This window comes from Lichtheimia ornata (assembly GCF_029851405.1).
Source record: "Lichtheimia ornata isolate CBS 291.66 chromosome Unknown scaffold00008, whole genome shotgun sequence".
NCBI classification, from domain to species: Eukaryota; Fungi; Mucoromycota; class Mucoromycetes; order Mucorales; family Lichtheimiaceae; genus Lichtheimia; species Lichtheimia ornata.
The window spans coordinates 123,793-147,463 of record NW_026695328.1 but is presented as its reverse complement, the minus strand read 5'-3'; the positions used below and the strand labels follow the sequence as shown (position 1 = coordinate 147,463).

Here is a 23,671-nt window from a genome sequence, read left to right as displayed (position 1 = left end):
GAGTAGGAAATGGTAAATGCTTTGAGCATGGCTGAAAACAATAAGCACTCATCTTCATGATCGCCATGGATATAAGGTCTTTTCACATGCATGCGTCTAAAAGTATAATAGCCCTATTCGGAAGCATCAACCGATGTGTCACTAAGCGCACCATTGGTCCGGATGTCCACATTCGACGATACACACCACCATGTCATAATGTGTAGCAGTAGTAGTAATGAGCAAAGGCTTACAAGGTTGGATAAAAAAAAAGATAGCGTGTGCGTGCATCATCAGCGATCTACCCTTTCTGTACCCCCTTTCTTTCTTTCATTCTTTCTCTCATCCACCCTCTCAACGATTCTTCCTCTGCTGAGCTAAGGTTGTCCCCGCCCAATGACATTTCAGTAAACAGGCGACACAATTACTTCCTGCTTTACACTCCACACTCATTTCTTATACATAACATGTCGGTCGAAATTGAAGCTGAAGAGTAAGTGCGATTGGGTTTTATTCTCTTGAAAAAGGAGCAATGGTCGAATTGAACGCATCGGGTATTGTTTTCTAGTGTCATTCGCCTTATCCTTCAGTTCTTCAAAGAAAACAACTTGGATCGATCGCTGGCGACGCTTTCCGAGGAGACCATGGTGAACTTGAACACGATCGACAATCGCAGCGCATTTGTCAAGGACATTACCGAAGGGAAATGGGATACAGTGCTCAAGGATATTGTACACCTTAATATCGCACCACGAAAGCTGATCGATCTGTACGAGCAGGTATAATCCTTGTACGCGTTTCATCATTCATTTGCTCTATTTCTTATCGAAGCTATATCAGGTCGTGATTGAACTATGCGAGATGCGAGAACTTGGTGCTGCAAGGACCCTTTTACGCCAAACCGAGCCCATGCACATTATGAAACAACGTCATCCAGAACGCTATCTTCGACTTGAGCATTTATTGTCACGCACTGTTTTCGATGCAAAGGATGTTTATACAGAAGGAATGACCAAAGAAAAACGCAGGAAAATGATTGCACAAGGTATATATAAGGAAGAGGGGTATCATGATCGATCACTCATATCGTACGTAGCACTTGTTGCGGAGATCACGGTGGTTCCCAGCTCACGATTATTGACCTTGTTGAGCCAGTCAGCTACATGGCAACAGCATCAAGGGCTCCTATCGCCTGATACCCCATTCAATCCTTTTGAAAGGAAATCCATCACTGAAACAAAAGAAAAGGATGCACCGGCTTTGGAAAAATATGCAACCATCAAGGTAAACAATGATACATTCACCTGCATTTCTCACAAAGACACTCACTCTCCATGTGTGTGCATATAGTTCCCAAGCAAAAAGACATATGCAGAATGTGCCACTTTCTCACCCAATGGTCAATATTTGGTAACGGGATCTGTGGATGGATTCATTGAAGTATGGAACTATCGTACGGGCAAGCTACGCAAGGATTTGATATACCAAAATGACGTAGGTTTGGGATATTTGGAGGATGGATGGATGGATGGATGGGAACAATGACACTCACAAAAGAACACCTCAATAGGAGAATCTTATGGCTATGGATGAATCGGTCATTTGCTTGTCCTTTAGCCGAGATAGTGAGCAACTCGTATCTGGATCTACGGATGGCAAAATTGCGGTAGGTACTCCCATGGCAATCCGAACTTGGGCATGTATGTGACTAATTTGGCCCTTCCTATAGATATGGAGAATTCAAAATGGTACCTGTCAACGCAAGATTTCACCAGCTCATAGCCAAGGCGTAACCGCTGTGTGCTTCAACAAAGACAACACGTGCGTATTGAGTGGGAGCTATGATCGATTGGTCAAATTACATGATATCCGCAATGGCAAGCTTCTTACCGAGTTCAAAGGCCATACATCCTTTGTCAATGACGTTCTCTTCTCCACCGACAACACCAAAGTCATCAGTGGTAGCAGTGATGGATCTATAAAGGTAAGCTATCAACACAAGGTATAAATGATGGTGCTGATTTTTCCTCTTTCAATGATAGATTTGGGATAGCCAAGATGCATCATGCTTATACACCATACAATCCAACGCATCCAATGCCAATCTTCCAGTACACAGGATTTTGAACATACCCAAGCACCCCGATCAGTTGGCTGTATGCTACAAGAGTGCTAGTATCCAACGTGTCGCAATGAATGGTCGCATTATCAAGTCATACAAGCATAGCAACTCGACATCCGATTTGGTATCAATAGCAATGTCACCCCAAGGCGAACTTGTTTATGGTATATCAGAAGATTCAAGGATGGCCTGCTTCAGTATGGATTCGGGTGAGCTAGCTGGTGATGATGCTAAGGTTAGCGACAATACGGAATTGATCGGCATCGCAAGTCATCCTTTCTCCAACATTATCGCTGTATATGATGATAGTGGTCATGTCTATTTGTATTCAGCAAAACATTAAGGATGTGGTATATAAAAAAGTGTTGTATTTTTGTTTCTACATACGATAAGGGTGGGGGGTGTGGATGGATGGATTGTCTAGACAAAAAAGAGTGTGGGGGAAGGGATTCTTCTATGCGTGAAGGAGAGGTTTTGCTTCAGCTCTTGCCGCATCGACCCGTTCTAGAAAAGCTTGTAACAAACGAACACCTTCGCGTCGACGTTGCCTTGCAGTTTGAAATTCAGGGGAGCATTCCACACCATCCAGAGTAATAAGTGCTTGCATCAACTTTTCAGAAAGGAAGACAGCCTTTTCATACAAGATCTTTTTATCGGCAGCGGACAATGGTTCCTCCTGATTCTTTTTTTCTTGAACCAATGTATTGAATGCTTTGATGTCAGCGTCCATGTTTGCCTTGATAGGATCCAGTAACTTGACAATGCGCTGTATTAAGGCATACTCCTCTGGATTACCAGATGCTGTTTCTTGTGCTGCTGCTTGTTTCTATATCATCATCCAAAAAAGAGTCATTACTTTTTCCCCTCGTCCTCCATCCAACACACACACACACACATGAACCTACATTGACTTTCTCACCCGTGAGAATAACGGTGGATCCACCTTGAATACCGCAACTAGCCAGCGAGGCAGTATCATCCTTGAGATTAGCTATAGAGCATCGTTGAGCTTACTTCGTTTTGTGCGTTGAATAATAAAAGCAACACTTGCCTCCAGAGACTGTGAGTTTCATACTGGCAACAGGGACGCCCGTGAGTTGTTTGCACTGAAGCTTGAGATCTTTCAAAGTGACATGATCGAGATTTTGACGTTTGAAGGAGACATCGTAGTGTTGTTTTCCCCAAGAAAGCGTAATGGTGTTCTGGAGCTCCTTCTTTGATGGTTTTCGCCATCCAAAAAAGGATGCCAATGTTGCCATGAAGGCTCTCCAGAGAAAAAGAAAAAGAAAGCCTTGAGCGAGTATGGTGGACAGGTACAAGAGACGAGGCGTCAGCGGTATAACTTGCTGGCCCCTCTGCCTGAGCTCATATAGAATGAACCAATTCAGTCGCTGCTTTCTGCTGCCGTTTTCCCAGCATGGCCGCAACCCCTCCCTCCACGTTGATTTTACTTTTCACATCAATAAAATACAATGATGGCATTACATGGGTGGGTGGTTCTACTATAAACAAATCAATGAACTATGGGGCTATACATAGCTGAGTGATTATGTCTCTACACCCACGATGTAAAAAAGGCCTACGGCTATTAAATTTGGGTCAGCTCATTGCAATTGATTGATCCATGCTCCAATGGTAAAATAACGGCACACATGGATACATACACACCAAGTGGATAAACTTCCTGGTTAAAATGGCATGTCTCATATACGAAAACAGTGGGCTAAATTGCCAAACAACAGTATCCGCCTGTTCAAGATCGGCTAAAGTCTTGGATAGCCGACTAAACGAGGTATCCATGGATACGGCACCGCTTAAATTTGGAGACCACGGTTTTATTTTGATGGCATTCCTGTTGCCGCTGCTGCTGCAAGCCTTTGGTCTTGATGAGATGCCAATACGGAGGAATAGAGCATCATCATTGCTTTTACTTTACCAAAAGAGATGGGGTGTTCTTTGTATACGCTGAAAGACAATGTCTCAAATAAGCTTTAGAATCTTCTTGAGGAGATCGGTTTAATACATATCATGCTGCTGCCTGTTAGCATAAACGCAGGATAATCTCACACGAAGCTAATCCCTCTTTCACAACAACAAACGACGCTCTCTCTTTTATGGTTTTTATGTATGTTTATTGTTTCCTTGTAACGTGCTGCATGTTTATGTATAGAGCAATTCATTGCCAGGGTCACCCATCCCCAGTCTTTTTTGATTGAGATTAGCCATACTTTGATCCACATCCAAAATGGTTGTCTCGAGAAACAATGTTTCGGATCGTGGATAATCTTGATGGTTGTTCTTTTGGAATGTGTGCTCCGCCTAAACTTATCCGCGTTGCGTCCTGGAAGGGCAAGCAATGCTAATAAATGTCAAGGTGACACATACACCCACATAGGAGCAATCGAGTCACTCACTTTTGAAGAATTGCATTGTCATCTCTTCCCTCTCTCTCATTCACTTGTTATTACAATAGCCAACGCGTGCGTTTAGGAGCACCGACCTATTTTATTTCTCTTTCTCTCTCTTTATCCCTTTTATATATCCATCTACTACGTACTATGCTTTCTACTGATACCAGCAACAACGAGCAGCAACCTTCCTCCTCTTCTTCGTCAGCGGATGGCAACGGGAGTAATCGATCCAATGGCACCGATCAGGCACCAGAAAAGTTTACCGCACCTGCTATCACGACTGTGAGCACGACGAGTATGCTTTCACCCGACCCTATCTTGGTGACACGCTCCAGCAGTGGTGGTCATCATCGAGGCCACCATTCCCATAGCAAACGTTCCATTGGCAGTGCTGCAGAGATTCTTTCAAGTCTAAAGATTACCACGAGTGGTCATCACCACGAACACTCTACTCCCACGTCGCCTATTCCTTCCAGTACTCTCGACAGCCACGTTATTAGCGGGAATATGGATGATTTCACAATCAAGGCTCCTATTGGTAAGGTTTTGTTGGATCTATGCAATTTCAGGGCCTCATGTGGACAATCTATCCATGTAGGTTATGGATCATCGGCCGTGGTGTACAGTGCCGTTTATACCCCATTGAATCTTCGTGTTGCATTGAAAATGATTGATTTGGATAAGTTTGAAAGGAATCAGATCGATGAACTTCGGGTAAGTAAAAGGTGATGTACATTCCTTGTTGAATTCATTCATTCATTCGTCGTATGCACGTATGTAGCGAGAAACGACCTTGATGGCCTTGTCAAAGCATCCCAATGTATTACGAGTGCTCGGATCCTTTGTTCATGGATCAAAACTTTATATTGTTACACCATACCTTGCTGGAGGTAAGGAGAAAGGGGGACAAGGGACACACGAGAAAAGGATACAAAAAGAGAAATACTCTATGTATGTAGGGTCCTGCTTGGATATCATGAAGACGCAGTTTAGTGAAGGCCTCGATGAATTGAGCATTGCCACGATTCTCAAACAGGCTTTGGAGGGATTATTGTATTTGCACAAGAATGATCACATTCATCGTGATGTCAAGGCTGGAAACTTGTTGATGGATGAGCATGGAACGGTCATGTTGGCTGATTTTGGAGTCTCAAGCAGTCTTATGGACACGGGTGGTGAGAGAGGAGTACGTAAAACATTCGTTGGTACGGTAAGTAAGGAAAAAAAGACCCTGAATGACATGATGGTCGAAATTAATTAAAGAACAATTCTACCTACCTATACCGTTTAGCCGTGTTGGATGGCTCCCGAGGTCATGGAACAAGCTGGATATGACTATAAGGCAGATATCTGGAGCTTTGGTATCACAGCCATTGAATTAGCCACGGGTCATGCACCATTTGCAAAATTGCCTCCACTCAAGGTAAATCGCAATATAATAAAAGTAGGTCTGAAACGACTCATTAATCTCTCTTTATAGGTGTTGATGATGACCTTATCCAGTGATCCACCCACGCTTGTTCGTGAAACGACAAAGCACAAGTATTCGCGCGTCTTTAAGGACATGGTGGACTCTTGTCTAAATAAGGATCCTTCCAAGCGGTAAGTACTTTATGCTTCCAGTGAACTTGTTCGATTGATATTAATGCTCTGAATATATATAGACCCACTGCAGAAAAGTTATTACAGCATCCATTCTTCAAGCAAGCTAAACGACGTGATTATTTGGTCAAGACCTTATTGAGTGATCTTCCGCCACTTGAACAACGACCTCACAAAAAGATACCCCAACGCCAATTATCGATTACCAAAACCGATGAATGGGATTTTCATGATACAACAGAAGAGAAGGAGGAGGATTCGACCACCGTACCAGAAACCTCGCAACCTGCATCCCATCAACAACAACCCAAGCGGCACATTTCCTTTGGCGACGTTGTAGTACGCAACCCACCTCAACCATTTTCAACATCCACTACCAGCAATCAACAAACACAGCAAACAACAGCGGCAGCCGAGATTATTGTTCCTCAAAAGAAATCACGCTTTGTTGTGGAAGAGATATCGGAAGATGGCAGTGTTCATACGTTACCACCAGCTCCACCACCACAAGGAGAGCATTTGACATCGACGCCACCTTCCATTTCACGTGATTCAAGTTTATCAGACAATGCCATGTTACAAGTACCTACCACTACTACTACCACCACTGCCCCTGGTGATGATGATCAAGAGATCAAAAGAGGACGTTTCAGTGTCAAGCAAGGAGGCGGTGGATCTGAATACCCTACTGTGTCATCTGTTGAGTCTGCCGTATCATCATCCGATCATGTTGCTGTTGCTGGAGGAGGAGGAGGTGATCGTCGATCAAGATTCGAAATTCAACTTGGTGACAATAATACCCCCATCATCAGCACCACCACCACCGGCGGCGGTACGACATCCACTGCCACCAGCCATTCATTATCACGTGCTAATTCCGTATCCTCATCTTCCAATGGCATTTCTCTTACTCGAGATGGATCGACTCATTCACGCGTTGCAAAGTATCCCATGTCGACTTTGGACGATCAGCAAGGTGCTGGTGTGGAATCACGCAAGATGATTGGTCGATTTGAATTGACCACATCCGAAGCAATCGTGCGACCTCCCATGTCCCATAGCAGCAGTGATAAAGGCCCAGAAGGTAAAATGGATAACACTAAAACGATGGTTTGTATATACTAAACCCTCCGCTAGGCATCCAAGAATCATCACCCTCCTCTTCGGTATCAGGACAATCATCCAGTACTTCGCCTTCAGCATCATTATTACGTGGTCAAGGAATGCGTGATGTTGTTTCAAGAACCCTGCCGCCAAACCTGCAATCGCAATTAGAAGAACTCGTCAAGGTCAATGAATCCCAACGACACATGTTGCAAGAGTTATCCGGCATGATCCATGCAGCAACAGCAGCAGCAGCAAGTAAACCCCCAGCCACTAAACCACACTCGTCCTCATTGTCAATATCAGAGTCATTTTCAGAAAGGTACTATTACATACACACACACAACATGGTACTATACATCACAATGCTAACAATGTCATTTACTTTTATAAAAGTAGCGCTGATAAGGTGGAATCAACAGTGGTAAGTGCTTCTTTTAATTGCCCCCTCCAACATCACTCATAAGGAAACGATTAGGCTGCTTTGGAAGCACAATTGCAAAACAGTGTGCGAGCAAATCAAGCATTGCAACAGGAAAATGAGATTTTACGGAAAGAGATTGAGCAGCTCAAGCTATCTAGTAATACGCATTGAACATAAAGAAGGGGTTTGGGATTGTGTAACGAATGCAATCATGACATGGTAACACAACATGATGATAATCTCGGTGTGTGATAGCAAAAGTTTATATATTATACAATGATTTATGGGAGGAAGCAATGGAGTGGATGGGATTTAATTGTCCCGTTTACGTTTTGGATGTTTGATGGGGGTATCAAGGCCGTAAAGATAAGAGTAATCGACTATTCCATGGAGTACCATTTGATCCATTGGCCGTACAGGTTCCCATTGCCATTCTTGAAACCGGGACAAGTGCGATCGTTCGGAAGGTTTGAAATAAAGGGGTAAGCAATAGGTGTCTTCGCTATAGCTTCTTTCTTCTTCCTCCTCCTCATCATCATCCACATCTCGCACACGCACTTTGAGAAACAAGCCACGGAAACGATGTTCGTAGAGAGCAACCACCTTTGCTTGCACATGCGTACCGATACCACCAAAAGGGACATGATGTTTGGATAATGGCTTGAGCGAAAGGACAATGGTGTCAGCAAATAAAACAGGGACTTCACCGGTCATTTTTGGAGGAGGGTTGTAATGAAAGCGATTTGTGAGATTGGTGATGGTGGCTGAATCGAGCGTGATGACTGTAGAAGAAGCGACTGGAACGAGGGTATAGTGTTTACTGGGTCCTATGATGCGCTCCACTGTATCATGTTCCCATTTTGGATTGTAGCGAGGACGTACACCATGAACGGCATGGACGGAAGCATCCTTGATGAGACCTTGATCCGAGCATAGCTGATCGAGAAAAGCTTGAAAACGCCGTACATGAGGCGGACGATCATCCCACATGTCGACACTTTGAATGGTGGGTAATGTATGTAATAAATGCAAAAGGAAGGATAACTTGTAATCCATTGTTGAATCGAATACAGATGCGCCATGAGGTTCTTCTGGATCAGGACGTAGACACACCATATCAAATTCCAATCCTTGAGACTTTATCATCTTTGACACCAGATCATAGAATGGATGGACTCGTCTTCCAGTCAATAACACCGTCAATGTCTTTGGATCTGCCAAGGCTGCTCGCACTTCAACCATCACACCAGGATTCCAATAGCCTTGCCATCGTGTTTGTTCCACATCAGCTCCAAGTTGTAAACTTTTAATATCTCTCCACCATCCTGGTCCACATAACCCTTCGGTCGTAAGGGCTCCTACAAGTGTAGGATGCCATATCGTAGGACTCAGTAGAGGCGAATAGAATAAAGTCGAGTCAAAGTCAAAGATGGCAAGCCGTGTGGGTCGAGGTCGTGGTGAATCGAATCGAGTGTCATGCTTGAAAAAGGCGCACTTTGCGAATTGACGATCTAGCACACCCTGATGGACGCAATGAGTAAAGACGAATGGGTGAATGCTTCCTTCCTATCAACTTACTCTTTCGTCTTCTCGTACATCAGCATACGTTGTTTTCATGGGTGGATAAGAGGGGGAGGAAGAGGAAGAGGAGGGGGGCAGCTGTATCAACGCCAATATGGAATATGGATCCGAGAAAGAGAGAAAGGGCTGCTGCATTGAGAGAGAGTTCCACTCACATAATAAACATTGTGATTACACCCTCCGCTGCTGTTTCATCGAGCCAGGTCTATTTGCAAATATCCCTTGATTATCATGTTGAGTGCACACACGCTTAAAGTAACACATGCATACATGTGCATATATACAGACACGCACGTTTTTTATAGTAGTATCATCATAATTCCCGTGGTACTGTCAACAGGACATCGGGAAAGGGTTTTTATTGAATGATGGATGTTCTGAGCCAGAATTATTTGACACAACAACCCCGTTTCGCTTCTTTTGCTTATTCAGCCATCAACAATATCGGTCCCTTTTTCTCTCTCTCTCTCTCTTTCTTTCTCTTTCGCCACAATGTCTCAACCTATCAAAACTACATCCACTCACTCTGGTGAATTACCTATCGGCGCTGACGGAAAGCCACTCAAACCATGCTGCGCTTGTCCAGAAACTAAAAAGGTCCGCGATCAGTGCATCTTTGACAATGGCGAGGAAAACTGTAAGGAGCTCATTGACGCTCATTTGAAGTGCATGCGCGACTTGGGTTTCAAGATCTAATCACCACCCCACTCGACAACAATGCTTCTTGTATCATACATCTCATGCCCAACCCTTCTCTCGCTCTCTCTCGCTCGCTTTTCTTTGTATATACCGATCTTAGACGACAATGAATTAAATCCATCTTTTCTTAAAAAGGAATGCTGTTTGTGTTTGCTTCTATTACAACATGGTGTAAGCAAATAAGACAATGAATGAGTGTAATAGGAGAGGATATTGTTGATGGTATCATTTCGGCCCTGGTAGTCTTTGTTTCCATGAGCGGTGTTTAATTCGACCATGAGCAGCCATTGTTTTCATAAAGAGCCAATGTCAATTGAGAAGGGCTGTAGATAAAGCCCATTAAGATAGTATTATTATACATCACGAAGATTTTAGATAATAAGCAATGAAATAGAAAAAGGTCAAGCAACAACCATTACATGCGCTCGTGGTTGTAATCATAATCTTGAACTTCATATCTTGATTCCTCTTTGGGATCCATATGGGCGTGTACTTCGGCAAAGCGACCAATGGGGTCCTTGTGAAGTCTCGATTTGCGAATGCCATAAGAAAAGTAGATGATCCAACCAATACCCATCCAGACGAAGAGACGCTAAAGATGATATGAGTACGACTTTTGTATGCGCATCACATCTATAAACTTACCCAAATGGTGGTTACTTCGGCCACAGCAATTAAAAGGACGCACACCACCATGCCGAGAATTGGGAATACTGCAAATAGGTATTTGCCACCAGGGATCTTGAACCATCGTTCGACATCGGGTCTTGTAAACCGAAGCAAAATGACACCGGCATGCACAATGAAAAATGCAAGCAATGTACCAATGGATGTCATGTTACCCAAAAGGTCGACGGGAAGAATGGCTGCAAGGATAGCAGTAATGGTGCCCACGACAATGGTTGCCACATAGGGTGTCTTGAATTTAGGATGTACTTTGGCAAACACAGATGGCAACATGCCATCCTTGGCAATGGAAAAGAACACACGAGATTGACCAAGCAACATGATCATCATCACTGAGGTAAGACCAAAAAGAGCGCCAAGTGATACAACAATATTGAGCCAGCGAAATGATTTTCCTGTACGAGCTTCCACAGCAGATACAGCAACGGTGGGTGGGGCAGCCACATTGAGCTCCGTATAGCTTACGGCGCCTGTCATCACCGTACAGAACGCCACATACATGATCGTGGTGACGATCAAGCTACCAATAATGCCAATGGGAAGATCACGACGTGGGTTCTTGCATTCCATAGCAGCGGTGGTCACCGAATCAAATCCAATAAACCTATCATCGCATCATCATAAATTAAATGTCGTGATACGTACACCCAATAGATAGCATCATCACTTACGCAAAAAAGACAGTGGACGCTGCTGCAAATATACCCGGTGCACCAAACAAATGCCAATCGCCTGTAGTGTTAGGAGGAACATAGGGGCTATAGTTGTCACGATCGACAAAGCCGCACAAGGCAAATACAAAGATAAAGACAACAAGCATTTTGATCACCACAATCACCGAGTTGACCCATGAGGATTGTCGAATACTATCATCGTGTTAGCATGGAAAATGTAAAAAGCGTTCTTGTTGTTGCTTACCCAATACACAAGATGGTGGTCACAATCATGACGATCACAAAGCCGGGCACATTAAAGTAATGGCCTTCATCGTAATAGATGCTAGCAGGGCTTTCTTGCCATTTGATAGGAGGCTCAGTCCAATTTTCGCCAAATTCAACATTGAAAGCAACCTTGAAAAACGTGACAAAGTAGCCGGACCAGCCGACACCGACTATTTGGGAACAACAAAAAGCGCGCTATTAATATCCGCAAACAGGACACATGTATGTATGTATACTGCTTGGCAAGTTCATGTGATTTCCTTACCCGTTGCAGCGCCCACCATGTACTCAAGGATCAAATCCCAGCCAAGCGTCCAAGCGACAAACTACATCAATCATGTTAAATCACACCATGAGGGTAAATCAAATACAACATGCATACCTCGCCCATCGTAGCATAGGCATAAGTATAGGCTGAACCTGACACTGGAATCATGGATGCCAATTCCGAGTAACTCATAGCGGCAAAAGCTGTTGAATGTTATCAGTATGCATTGAGCACGGTGCTTTGTACGGCATTTACACACAACTTACATGAGGCAACAGCAGCGACAATAAACGAAATGGTCACTGCAGGGCCAGCGTGATTGGCAGCAGCTTGACCCGACAAGACAAAAATACCTGGTATCGCGTAGTTTAGCTATACAAGTTGTTTTTTTTTCCTCTTTCTTTTTCTCTTAAAGTGCACCTACCTGTGCCGATGATAGCACCAATACCGAAAAAGATCAAGTGGAATGCATTCAAATAGCGTCTCAAGGGTGTGGCATTGTATTCTCCCAATAACAACTCGATAGGTTTGAGTGATCCAAGGCGTCGTACCCAGTAGCTACTACTTGATTCATCGGGGCGACGTAAATAGCTAGCAGGATCAACCTTGGCGTAGCGTGCTTGGATGCTATGGAGAAAGTTAACGGCACCACCACTATGCTCGCTACCTTTCTCCACTTCGTGAATTTCACTTCCATATCCCTTATCCTCTGCCATGCTGAAGATTTGAGTCTAGCGCAAAAAAGGGAATAAAAAGAAAGTAAAGAAAAAAAGGGATAATACAGTCTTTGACAAAGAGCAAAAAAGGGAGAAAAAGAGATGAGTGTGTGGGAGAGCAAGAGTAGAAGAGAGAACGTTTGTGTATGTGTGTTTCTCTGATCCATGGACAAAAATGGCTTTTATTTCCATGAATGTCCCACCACCACCTTCACCCAAAGCCGATTTAGCCACGCATCGAACTATCATTTGGAAGTCTCATTTTGTATGCTTTGTGATGCCATCATGTCGCTTTTACCTTTCCGTCACTTTGGTACCACAGGCTCACGCACCCTGTTCCCTTGATTTCGGTCATGTCTATATTTTACACTCTTTATGGTGCAATACAATCAACTTTATGATTTCCTAGCTTTCTATTTGACGACAAGATAAGAAAAATGCATTGGTGTGTAAAGCATGTTTACCAGTCCGATTCATCTTGGCCTTGTTACACGTAGTTGATAAGGGTATCAGAACTTTGGGACAAGGGAACGTCCATCATTATCGTTTGCCATTGATTACTACTACTATCACTATCCCCTTCTTTTTCTTTATCTCACCACGTGTGTACGTTATCTCAGCCACAGCTCCATGATCAACATCACCACCCCCATCACCAGTTACCTCTGCAAGTAATTGCATTCTCACGATAGTAGTAGTAGTAGTAGTATAGCCAAGCGTGGATGTGAAGGGTGAAGCAGCAAAAGGATCAAGAACAATGTCCCTATTTGGAAATGAAGCGCTTGTAACCTGTGTCATGAGGACAAATGGCCCAAAAGCAGCATATTAGGTTACACGGCTGCTAAGCTTGTGATGCTCAAACTTGCTGCAATGCCGCCTTCTTGTTTTGCGGATTAGGCTTGTACGTCGCCGCTGAGTATGTGTGTGCGTTGTGGTGTGGTGTATGCGAGATGATCTTCCTTCCACCGGCATCATCATCATAGTACATTTCCCCCTGTTGTTTCTTGCAAGTAAGGATATTACATTGCACCTTCACTACCCTTGTTGCCTCGCAAGTACGCTTCTGGTGTTTCTGTTTTCACACGGTACGGCTCATAGACACCCATTTGGAACTAGCAAGTTTTGCCCAAAAGAACACTACGTGATACATGTCTTTAGCCAAATCAAGGACACATTGACCAAAAACAAAAACAAAATGGCTAGCTAACCAAACACAAAGGAACATGTCCTAGCAGCATTGCGTACAACTTGTATTTGTAAAGATGAGCCTCTGTTTTTTGTTTATTAAGGGCGTGTACATGTACCTTTCGTTAACAAGATCTCCAAAGTGATTGGTCCCGGTACAGCAACAGAAGCCTTTCATCACGCGTCCAATCATTGACATTTTTCTCGTGCACATACCTTATTGCATTCGATTTTTTGATCTCAGGTGGGCATGCTTTGTTGCATGCGTGTGTGTGTGTGAAAATAAGGTCAATCCATGATGGTGGATCGGATCAATCATACTTGGGCAGGTTGGTAGTAGTTGTTCCTTGATAACAAAGAGCGTTACTTTCTATGGTTTGGTACATTTACATCCGCCTGCTTCCCATGCTTCAGGATTACATAATACCAAGGACTCTTTTCTTTTCACACTCAAACAAAAGGCATTGCGCATGATGATGGTGGTGGCGTTGCACTTTCAAAAAGAAAATGTGTGAGTGACACACAATCACATGTACAAGATGTATGTATTATAACCTTGCCTAGGTTTTGTCTCAGGGTCAGGCATCATCATCACCATGACATGACTTTTGAAATGTTAGGATTAAAAAGTGTCAACGATGAACCCATTTTTTTAGCACACATACGCTTTTGCCACCACATGATAAGCATCCCACCTACGTAGGTACTCTTAAATGAGAGCGACAAGGAAAAGTTGTACGCACAACACATCATTTGGGTGGATGGCTACGCGATCTACAAGAACGTCGGTAAAAGTCGGCAGACCATCGTGGATTGTGTTGCCATGATCAATCCGCATCTTTTGATCTCAGCGTAACTGATTCGCATCATCCTGGCGATGTGTGTAATATGAGACCGTTCCCACAGTGGATCTCACGCATGTTGGCTTTTGGGGCCATGTGAACAGCTATTTGGACGTGGAGCTGTCGTTTTTTTAGGGAAGAATGGAAATCACTCACATCACCACCAGAGGATAGTAACAATGTTACACTAAGATGACTGAAACATGTTGTTGCCATACGCCCCGGTTGTTGCACATAGATCATTGGGTATCTAAACTTGCAAAAGAACTTGCAAGTGGTTGAACAAGCGAGTTTACAAATACCGGCCAAGGGAGGAAATGTTAAAGGGCTGGTATTTTACGCGCCGCATGAACTTTCTGCATACACCGCACCAAGTTTGGGCGGTCTGTGCGTTGCCCTCTAGCTTTCCATTTTTGGATAGTTATGCAGTATCCATGGCAACAACGACTTTTAACGAGTGAATCGAACGTAAAAGTATCGGTAAAGCGTATGGTTTATCAACCCTCGTATTATACAACAATGACAAGTAGGGCTGCAGCAGTGGTTTTCAAACGTTCTCTTTAATGATGATGTATGCATTCTAGTGACAAGGTATTAGCCATGGCAGCAGTAAAAGAAGGAGAGGGCCCTATGTACAAATCTATAACCGATGGCATGGATCTAACATGCGCATTCAGCGATTCTGCTACACGTATTACGATTATTTATGTAATCGATGATGATATGCGTGCGGAATTAACAAGACATAGACATCCATGTGATCCACCTTGTTTGAATCTGTGTCTTGTGTTGTTAATCATCAAGCTTGCATTCATCATGATTTAGTTTGTTATCGCAGTAAGCAAACAGCAGATTCTAGCGATCTCGAACATGACACAGAAATCTTGAAACCTTGTAACTACCTTGCATTGGTAGATTGTGGCCGTGGGATATGGTTCTTAAGTACTTTTTTTATTGATGTTGAAAAGTTTACAATGCCCATCCTCGGATATCAAATCATCATTTCCCTTATGTAACGGCCCCCATATGGATTACCCCCCCTCCACCACCACCCACCAATGATCACCGCTCCTCACGCGTCATTGTATTTGGTTGAGTTTTAATGCAAACAATTGACAACCAGGAAGGCTATGTAGAACATAAAGCAAACAAGAATGGATGTTCATGAAGCGGATAACAAATAACGATACGGTTCCATATCTATAGGTGAATATCAGGAAAAAGCAATGATGCATCGTTTCAGACATGTCGCCAACTTGTATATATATATGCATGGGATCTTCGTGCATGGACCGTTTTCCTTGCCGATATACGTATTCCCTTAGTACCACCATCACCCTGCTTGGTGTGATTTCTAAATCCCAATGTCAAGTAAGTATTACTATAGCCGAATCAGCAAACATGTATACTCACCTTTCATGATGATATAGACCAAACAACGCAAGATCCACAACCACCACGTCAGCCTCCTACGGCACACACGTCCATGGATGCAACCAGGCATGGAACATCGTCACCTGAGTGGCAAGAAGATATGGCTATTGAAAAAATCGAGCCTGTTCCAGCATCTCAAGGCAATTGGTTCGTACGTAACAAGCTGAAAGCATCCCTCCTTGCTGGTGCTGTACTTGCTGTGTTGGCTATTGCTATTGCAGTCCCCATTTCAGCCTCCAATCAACCATCGTCATGGCGACAAGGACGACGTAACGACGGTGGCTATGGATATCCGAATATGCCACGTCCTTCCTCCAATAGTACTTCAAGTGGTGGTGGTGGTGGTAATGCTGATGATGATGCGCTGATGAAAAACTTTGATGATTCTGCTCAAGCGAATCCCCATGTCCCACCTCTCAAGGAAGCATTCAAGTATGGCGAGCAACCCATTCGTGGTGTGAATTTGGGTGGATGGTTGGTGATTGAACCATTTATTACACCTTCTCTTTTCGACCAATTTGATCCCAAGGATAATGTGGTGGATGAGTGGGGATTGTGCAGCAAACTGGGTCCCGAAAAAGCACGTGAACAACTTGAACACCATTACGAGACCTTTATTACCGAGGATGATTTCAGAAAGATGCGTGATATGGGTATGAATCATGTGCGCATTCCTACCGGTCATTGGGCTGTACAGCCTGTCGAAGGAGAGCCCTTCGTTCCCAAGCTTGCATGGAAGTACTTGTTACGGGGTATCCAATGGGCTCGCAAGTATGGTCTCCGCGTCATGGTCGAATTGCACACTGCACCAGGATCTCAAAATGGTTGGAATCACTCGGGTCGTTATGGACAAGTACGCTGGCTCAATGGCACCGATGGCGAGCACAATGCCGAACTCACTCTCCAAGTCGTCAAGAAAATGACTGAATTCTTTTCAAAGCCTGAATGGTCCCATGTCACTCCCGTATTTGGTGTCCTCAATGAACCCGCTATTTTCCGCCTTGAACGTGAACGTGTTGAACAATGGTATCATCAAAGCCATGATGTCATTCGCAATATCACAGGCAAGGATCAAGGTCCACTCCTTACATATCATGATGGCTTCCTTGGCATGAACGCTTGGAATGGTTTCTTCAAGGATCCAAGTTTCAATCGTGTTATCCTAGGTAAGATGAAAAAAAAACTTGCTCTATTTTACTATGTGAGCCATTTGATTGATCCATGTACATAGAAACGCATACCTACTTAATCTTTGATGATGGCTTGGTGTCGATGCCACGTGATAAGCAAGCTGCCTTCCCATGCCAAGCCTGGAACCGTGACATTGGCAAATCCATGGCTGAAAATGGTCCTACCATGGTCGGCGAGTTCTCGATGGCTACGAATGATTGCGGCAAGTATCTCAATGGTGTACGACTTGGTGCTCGTTACGAGGGTACGCTCACAGAAGGCAACAGCAAGATTGGAAAGCCTGTGTGTGATACTTGCACTTGCAAAGGCGTCGATGATTGGAAGAACTGGGATGATGATTACAAGAAATTCTTGCATGAATTCATCGAACGACAAATGGATGCCTTTGAAACAGGCTATGGCTGGTTCTTTTGGACTTACAAGACCGAGGAGCACATCAACCCCCATTGGGATTATCTTCTTGGATGGGAACAGGGCTGGATCCCCAAGGATGTCAATGAACGCACTTATTCATGCAAGGAAATCCCACCTAGCGAGGACTAGATACATAGATATACATGACAAGATAATATATTGGTATTGAACAATGATGGAATAAAACAAAGAAAACGTACATACTGAGGAGAGGTGTGTGTGTGTGGAATAGAGATATAGATATGAGACAATGAATGTGTGTGTGTGTGTGTGTGATATAATGGAAATGATATGTGGTGTGTAACGTTGATCAAATGAATGAATGAGAATATCGGCGGAGGTGTGTGCGGCCATTTCAATCATAAAAGTCGTTGTTGCCATTACGGCTTTCCTTGACAGGTCGAAAATCATCTTCGAGTAAATAATCATCATGATCCCCCATTTGGTATTGATGATGCCAACCACGGATGCCTTCGAGGTAGTTTTCATGTAGATTGGCTCTGTATTCATCCAACTTTTCCATGTTCTCGATTGCCAAATCACGACTTCTGCGTTGAATTTCTCGTCCACGCATCGACATTTTGTGTGCATGACGTAATGCTGCATCCAATAAATCGCCCGTCGCTGTTACCAGTTTGCCCATGACGACCCGAAGAACGTCGTTGTACCAAAAGGACATGAGAGGCATCGATTGGATAAGGCCTAAGTAGTCCCCGCTGACAAGGTTGGTTGATTTATTCACGTGAAATGTAATTTCCCATTTACCTTCCAATGTCCAACTATCCTCTTGACGATAAATCTTTAGCAAGCCGCTATCAGCCTCCGTCTCTCGAAAATGAAGCGTGGTAATGGCCGGCACTTGGAGCTGAATAAATGATGGAAACATGCTCGGTGATAGGTTTTGTGTGATATGCACCACCGCTGTACGGCTGTAGTAGTAGTAGTAAAACGCCAACGCAACAAGGGACATCAGTAAGTAAACATAGTGCACATGAATGTCTCACACACACACACATTCACTCTCAAACATACCCGTCAAACACTATATTGTTGATAGTGGGTGCCTTGCGATTCAGTGCCTGCCATACGGTATATACACTAATGGATCATCGATCAGGTTAGGTTCACTGTTCCTGGTGGTGGTCCTCTTGCCCACCCAAGCGATATCTTACTATTGGATATTATCAATGCCTTCAGTGGACATGATGGGTGATGTTAAGGTGGCATCTTCAAAATAGTAGTACTCCAATATGCGTCTCCAGCGGACCGTGCTGTATGAAAAGAGGTCTTCAATGATATCTATGACAGCAACAGCAGCATCTCTAGTGTCAATCAATCGTCGAGTTGACCCCCATGAGGCAGATTAGGAACTTACTCTTGATGAGAGCAGACGAGGATGTCTCAATTTGAGTGTCTGTATCTAGATCGGAAGCTGGCATTGTGTGTGGGTGTGGGTGTGTGTTGATGCTTGAAACGGACGTTCACGGAGAAAGGGAAAAGAGGTACAACGTAACAGAAGAATTAGGCGCGTGTTCATCATGCTGCTTGCAGACTCAGCTGCATTTGCCACGCCCATCATTGTTTCACACACTTGCAGGACTTGCATATTTGCACTACAAGACGATCGCCCTTTTTGTTTCGAAAGCGAGAAGCTGTCATCTTTTCTATATTCGAAAAGAAATCCTTTATACGACGACACTCAATCACTTATTGTAAATTGCTATCAATCAATCACATGCTATTATGTGCCCGATTCAATCACAATTAAATGCATACATAACCTACAACGTTTTATGGGAGGGTGTTGAGGATGAGCAATGTAAATGAGACCTCATATGGGTGGTAGCTTAAAGGATCAACGGCCAACATGATAAGAGTATCAATATTACTACCAAATTTATTAAGGTTGCTTCTTGTAATGGAATGAATTATTATACTTTAGGCTTTAACGTTGCATTTACTGCTGGAATGGAGACTCGGGATAAGGTGTTGGGTTTTGTTGTGGTTGCTGTGTTTGACCACCTTGTTGTTGACCAGTGCCAGAACCACCTTGTTGTGGTTGTTGGGATCCTTGACCACTACCAGAGCCACCACCTTGTTGTGGTTGCTGGGATCCTTGGCCATTACCAGAACCGCCACCTTGTTGTGGCTGTTGTGATCCTTGACCAGAGCCACCCTGTTGTTGTTGATTCATGCCAAGCACTATTGCAATCACATTTTAGTACCATTTTACTTACAAGTGCTACAACAAAGGACACATACCTTGATCAATAACATGAATGACGCCCGTTTGTGTCAAAATATTGGGTTGGATGACTTGAGAACCATTAACTAGAACACCCATTTTTCTTAATATGATCGTTTTTGATTGAGGACCTTTCCTATAATCATACCTGAAAATGCCGTTTGATTGATAGCTTGAAGCATAAGTGGCTGGCCTGCAACTGATTGCACTTCGAAACCTTGTTGCTGTTGACCTTGACCAGTGCCGCTACCACCTTGTTGACCTGGTTGTTGTTGACCTGGTTGCTGTTGACCTGGTTGCTGTTGACCTGGTTGCTGTTGGCCTGGTTGTTGTTGACCAGTACCATCGCCACCATTTTGACCTGGTTGTTGTTGACCTGGTTGCTGTTGACCTGGTTGTTGTTGACCTGGTTGCTGTTGACCAGGCTGTTGTTGATTTGGCTGTTGTTGACCTGGTTGTTGTTGATCAGGTTGTTGTTGTCTACGTTGTGGCTGCTGTTGATTGGGTTGTTGTTGACCAGTACCACTACCACCACTTTGACCTGGTTGTTGTTGATTTGGTTGTTGTTGGCCTGGTTGCTGTTGATTTGGTTGTTGTTGGCCTGGTTGTTGCTGACCTGGTTGTTGTTGACCAGTACCGCTACCACCATTTTGACCTGGTTGCTGTTGACCTGGTTGCTGTTGACCTGGTTGTTGTTGACCTGGTTGTTGTTGACCTGGTTGCTGTTGGCCTGGTTGCTGTTGGCCGGGTTGTTGTTGACCAGTACCGCTACCACCATTACCAGAGCCACCCATACCACCATTGCCGCTGCTGCTACCTGTAGTATTGGTCACGTTGGTGGAATAGATTACATCGCCTTGTACAATATGACCAGCAACCAATTGCGAGATAGTGTTGCTATCCATATTGTTCAAATTCACAGATTGCAAAGCTTGGTTGCTAGGTGCAAAGATGGTGACCTAAAACAATAGGCTGTTAATGACAAGGGAACATGTCATACTCATGATGGTATTACTTACATTAGGTGCATAATCAAGCTGTGATGCAAAGTTACCCGCATGTTGCACAAAAAGATCAAATTGGGAGATGCTGGAAACATTTTGGAGAGCTTCAGAAGACTTTGGAGGTGGAATCATGACTATAAAAAAGGATGCATTAGCAAAGATTGAAGTATGTCAATGTATGTAGAATAGTATACGTACTATCATCCACCACATGAATGACACCATTGGAAGCAACAATATCATACAATGTCACGTTGGCAAATTGAAGGCCGTTGCCAACAGTGTAATTGGTCATTTGCTGTTGCTGCTGTTGCTGGGCTTGCAAGATTTGACGTACAGCCATTCGTGAAGGGTACCATGAAAATCCATCATCGCTACCACCATCATCTTGCTGTTGCTGTTGCTGAGTAGGATAGCTGGGTTGATTTGTAGGGCTTTGCATGGGTTGAGAAGCTTGAGGTGATCCCATGCTCATGCCACCTGCACCACTTGGTTGGCTTGAAGGTTGTTGTTGCATCATAGAAGACGACATGGTTGGTTGCTGCATCATCGAAGACATTGTCATAGAACCACCACTACCTGCACCACCTTGCTGTTGGGATTGATTATTGGATCCAGTTTCGTTGCGCATGATCAAGAGAGGCAAAGGTTGACCATTCAATGCAAGGGTGTTGTTGGTCACCATGGTGGAAACAACCGTTGTATTTTCTTGAAGATCCTTCAAAAGATAGGTGCCATTCAACAAGTGATATTGGATGATGTCCTCAACAGTGTAATTAGCCAAAGGTCCTTGCATAAATGGATTCATTGATTCATTTCCACCACTGCTTGAAGATCCTGGTTGTTGTTGGCCTGGTTGCTGTTGGCCTGGTTGTTGTTGGCCTGGTTGCTGTTGGCCTGGTTGTTGTTGGCCTGGTTGTTGTTGACCTGGTTGTTGTTGACCAGGCTGTTGTTGACCAGGCTGTTGTTGACCAGTACCACCGCCACCATTTTGACCTGGTTGCTGTTGGCCAGGTTGCTGTTGGCCTGGTTGCTGTTGATTTGGTTGTTCTTGACCAGGCTGTTGTTGGCTTTGGGCAATATGGATGTCCTTGGTACCCAATTTAATCCATCTGCTGAAAGCCTCAATACTCCAAGGGTTGGCATCATCATCATAATAATCTTCTTGATCCAGCTCTTGTTCTTGTTGTTGTGGTTGCTGTGAAGATGGCATATTTGTAGGGGATGATGATCCACCACCACCACCACTACCGCTACCAGTGCCCCAAGGGTAATTTGAAGCCATAGGTGATTCGCCAAAAGAGCCACCCGAACCGCCACCAGAGCCACCAAAAGTACCACCCGATGAAGATGATGAGCTTTCCATCATACGTTCCCAAACTTGATCTGAAGGAACAAACAACGTATGATTGCCAGGCTGTGACAACAATTGCAAGATGGTGTTGTATTCAGGCTTGGATGTCAACAAGTCCACAAACTTGGTAGCAGGTGAGAGTTGGGTCGTGTTGAGGATTTCAAGAATGCTACTGCCCGTCAATTGAGCCGAAGCAGTGCTGGCACCAAGTGCCACAAGAGCTATCACTTTGGAAATGTGCATGGTGTGTGTGTGACAAAAAAAGTGAAAGCAATGCTTCATCCAAATCCTCGCTCTCTTGCAATTAATCTATAGAGCAGCGGAAGGGTTTCAGCTCTTTTTTGGGCATCATCCTCATCCTCATCGCCTTCATTGTTACCCATGAAACAATAACCCTGATCATTGATCTTGAAATTTTCTCCTGGGGTAACTTTTTGACAGGGATCAAGATACCCCTCCTCCTCCTTCATCCTCTTCCTCCGCTCATCAATGACATGGGAATTACAACATAACGTGCATATAGCATGGTGATCATGTGCAAAATCAAAGCCCCCCAAAGATGGCTGAAGACATGCATTGATATTCATACTGGGTACAACAATAGAACTAGCTACGACTATTACTACAATGAATGCGCTTCTTCCAGTAGTGAACCTATCCTATAAAGCCCACCGCCACGTTGCATGCTACTAGGATTCCTCTCCTTCGAGATCTCGATGTTTTGGTCTATTATCAGCGGTGTAACCCATGGATGCTTGTAAAGATGACCTCCTCAATTCTTCATTGGATCGTCGCCTATCAGCCGTTGCCATCTCACTAGCAGTCTACAGCGGTACCATCGTCATTACATATCCCGATTTCATTCATGCGTATATATACAACAACATACCATGGCAGCAAATTCCACAGGATCCACTTGCCCGCTCAACACCTGATCCTTTAGAGGATTTCGACTGTCTTTGAGGTTGAGAATATGTGATCGAATCGTCTCTTTATATGCTGAATCTACTTGGCAATCTTGTTGTTCGTATATGGCCTCCTCGATGGTTTTTGCAAGATCAGCGAGATCTAATAAAGGTTGTATGAATATTAATAAAAGACATAATAGACATGATTACCTTCTTGTCCTCCATTATCTTGCCCACTTGATAAAGCTTTATGGAGCAAATCTTGACCTATTTTTTTGATGTCAGCTTCCAAGCTAGTATAGTACAATACATATGGGTGTAGACTTACTTTTGCGTCGTGTTTCCATGGATGAAGAAAGAAAAGGTGGATCAATGGCGTCTTGAATGATAGCGCGGGTAAAAAAAGTGGATGTTGTTTCAAATAGTCAAGCAAACAAAGTAGTAGTAGTCGTCTTTCGGAAATGACAGATGGCCTTTAAAAGGGTGTGTGTGTGAGCGTCACAAGATCTCTCAGTGAGCTGCTGCTTTAATGCCCTCAGGCAACTCTACCAACCTGCTTG

General features: G+C 43.9%; 10 protein-coding genes across 10 annotated transcripts; 4 read left to right on the top strand and 6 right to left on the bottom strand.

Moving 5' to 3' along the window:
• Positions 1–446: 446 nt before the first annotated feature.
• O0I10_002687 (uncharacterized protein) lies at positions 447–2,444 on the top strand (the record flags this gene model as incomplete). Its single annotated transcript, XM_058482767.1, has 8 exons — positions 447–472; positions 548–758; positions 820–1,024; positions 1,076–1,263; positions 1,330–1,473; positions 1,550–1,645; positions 1,709–1,963; positions 2,022–2,444. 8 exons carry the CDS (start codon positions 447–449, stop codon positions 2,442–2,444), a joined length of 1,548 nt encoding a protein of 515 aa, XP_058346334.1.
• A 111-nt stretch (positions 2,445–2,555) lies between these two features.
• O0I10_002686 (uncharacterized protein) lies at positions 2,556–3,360 on the bottom strand (the record flags this gene model as incomplete). The annotated part of the gene is made up of 3 exons (XM_058482766.1): positions 2,556–2,927; positions 3,007–3,092; positions 3,153–3,360. 3 exons carry the CDS (start codon positions 3,358–3,360, stop codon positions 2,556–2,558), a joined length of 666 nt encoding a protein of 221 aa, XP_058346333.1.
• Positions 3,361–4,659: 1,299 nt separating this feature from the next.
• On the top strand, positions 4,660–7,813 carry O0I10_002685 (uncharacterized protein; the record flags this gene model as incomplete). The annotated part of the gene is made up of 10 exons (XM_058482765.1): positions 4,660–5,050; positions 5,111–5,226; positions 5,294–5,402; positions 5,472–5,722; positions 5,804–5,935; positions 5,993–6,114; positions 6,177–7,198; positions 7,252–7,540; positions 7,618–7,642; positions 7,697–7,813. 10 exons carry the CDS (start codon positions 4,660–4,662, stop codon positions 7,811–7,813), a joined length of 2,574 nt encoding a protein of 857 aa, XP_058346332.1.
• A 141-nt stretch (positions 7,814–7,954) lies between these two features.
• On the bottom strand, positions 7,955–9,259 carry O0I10_002684 (uncharacterized protein; the record flags this gene model as incomplete). Its single annotated transcript, XM_058482764.1, has 2 exons — positions 7,955–9,163; positions 9,221–9,259. The coding sequence occupies 2 exons, from the start codon at positions 9,257–9,259 to the stop codon at positions 7,955–7,957; spliced, it is 1,248 nt and encodes a 415-aa protein (XP_058346331.1).
• Positions 9,260–9,715: 456 nt separating this feature from the next.
• O0I10_002683 (cytochrome c oxidase copper chaperone) lies at positions 9,716–9,919 on the top strand (the record flags this gene model as incomplete). Its single annotated transcript, XM_058482763.1, has 1 exon — positions 9,716–9,919. One exon carries the CDS (start codon positions 9,716–9,718, stop codon positions 9,917–9,919), a length of 204 nt encoding a protein of 67 aa, XP_058346330.1.
• A 418-nt stretch (positions 9,920–10,337) lies between these two features.
• Positions 10,338–12,534, bottom strand: O0I10_002682 (uncharacterized protein; the record flags this gene model as incomplete). The annotated part of the gene is made up of 8 exons (XM_058482762.1): positions 10,338–10,514; positions 10,568–11,213; positions 11,281–11,475; positions 11,528–11,720; positions 11,816–11,876; positions 11,933–12,021; positions 12,085–12,171; positions 12,243–12,534. 8 exons carry the CDS (start codon positions 12,532–12,534, stop codon positions 10,338–10,340), a joined length of 1,740 nt encoding a protein of 579 aa, XP_058346329.1.
• A 3,314-nt stretch (positions 12,535–15,848) lies between these two features.
• O0I10_002681 (uncharacterized protein) lies at positions 15,849–17,729 on the top strand (the record flags this gene model as incomplete). Its single annotated transcript, XM_058482761.1, has 3 exons — positions 15,849–15,936; positions 15,992–17,161; positions 17,227–17,729. The coding sequence occupies 3 exons, from the start codon at positions 15,849–15,851 to the stop codon at positions 17,727–17,729; spliced, it is 1,761 nt and encodes a 586-aa protein (XP_058346328.1).
• Positions 17,730–17,955: 226 nt separating this feature from the next.
• O0I10_002680 (uncharacterized protein) lies at positions 17,956–19,039 on the bottom strand (the record flags this gene model as incomplete). The annotated part of the gene is made up of 5 exons (XM_058482760.1): positions 17,956–18,302; positions 18,366–18,529; positions 18,633–18,698; positions 18,773–18,899; positions 18,976–19,039. The coding sequence occupies 5 exons, from the start codon at positions 19,037–19,039 to the stop codon at positions 17,956–17,958; spliced, it is 768 nt and encodes a 255-aa protein (XP_058346327.1).
• A 518-nt stretch (positions 19,040–19,557) lies between these two features.
• O0I10_002679 (uncharacterized protein) lies at positions 19,558–22,446 on the bottom strand (the record flags this gene model as incomplete). The annotated part of the gene is made up of 5 exons (XM_058482759.1): positions 19,558–19,802; positions 19,863–19,931; positions 19,994–20,804; positions 20,865–20,983; positions 21,048–22,446. The coding sequence occupies 5 exons, from the start codon at positions 22,444–22,446 to the stop codon at positions 19,558–19,560; spliced, it is 2,643 nt and encodes an 880-aa protein (XP_058346326.1).
• Positions 22,447–22,892: 446 nt separating this feature from the next.
• Positions 22,893–23,458, bottom strand: O0I10_002678 (uncharacterized protein; the record flags this gene model as incomplete). The annotated part of the gene is made up of 4 exons (XM_058482758.1): positions 22,893–23,027; positions 23,093–23,271; positions 23,322–23,378; positions 23,440–23,458. The coding sequence occupies 4 exons, from the start codon at positions 23,456–23,458 to the stop codon at positions 22,893–22,895; spliced, it is 390 nt and encodes a 129-aa protein (XP_058346325.1).
• Positions 23,459–23,671: the final 213 nt, after the last annotated feature.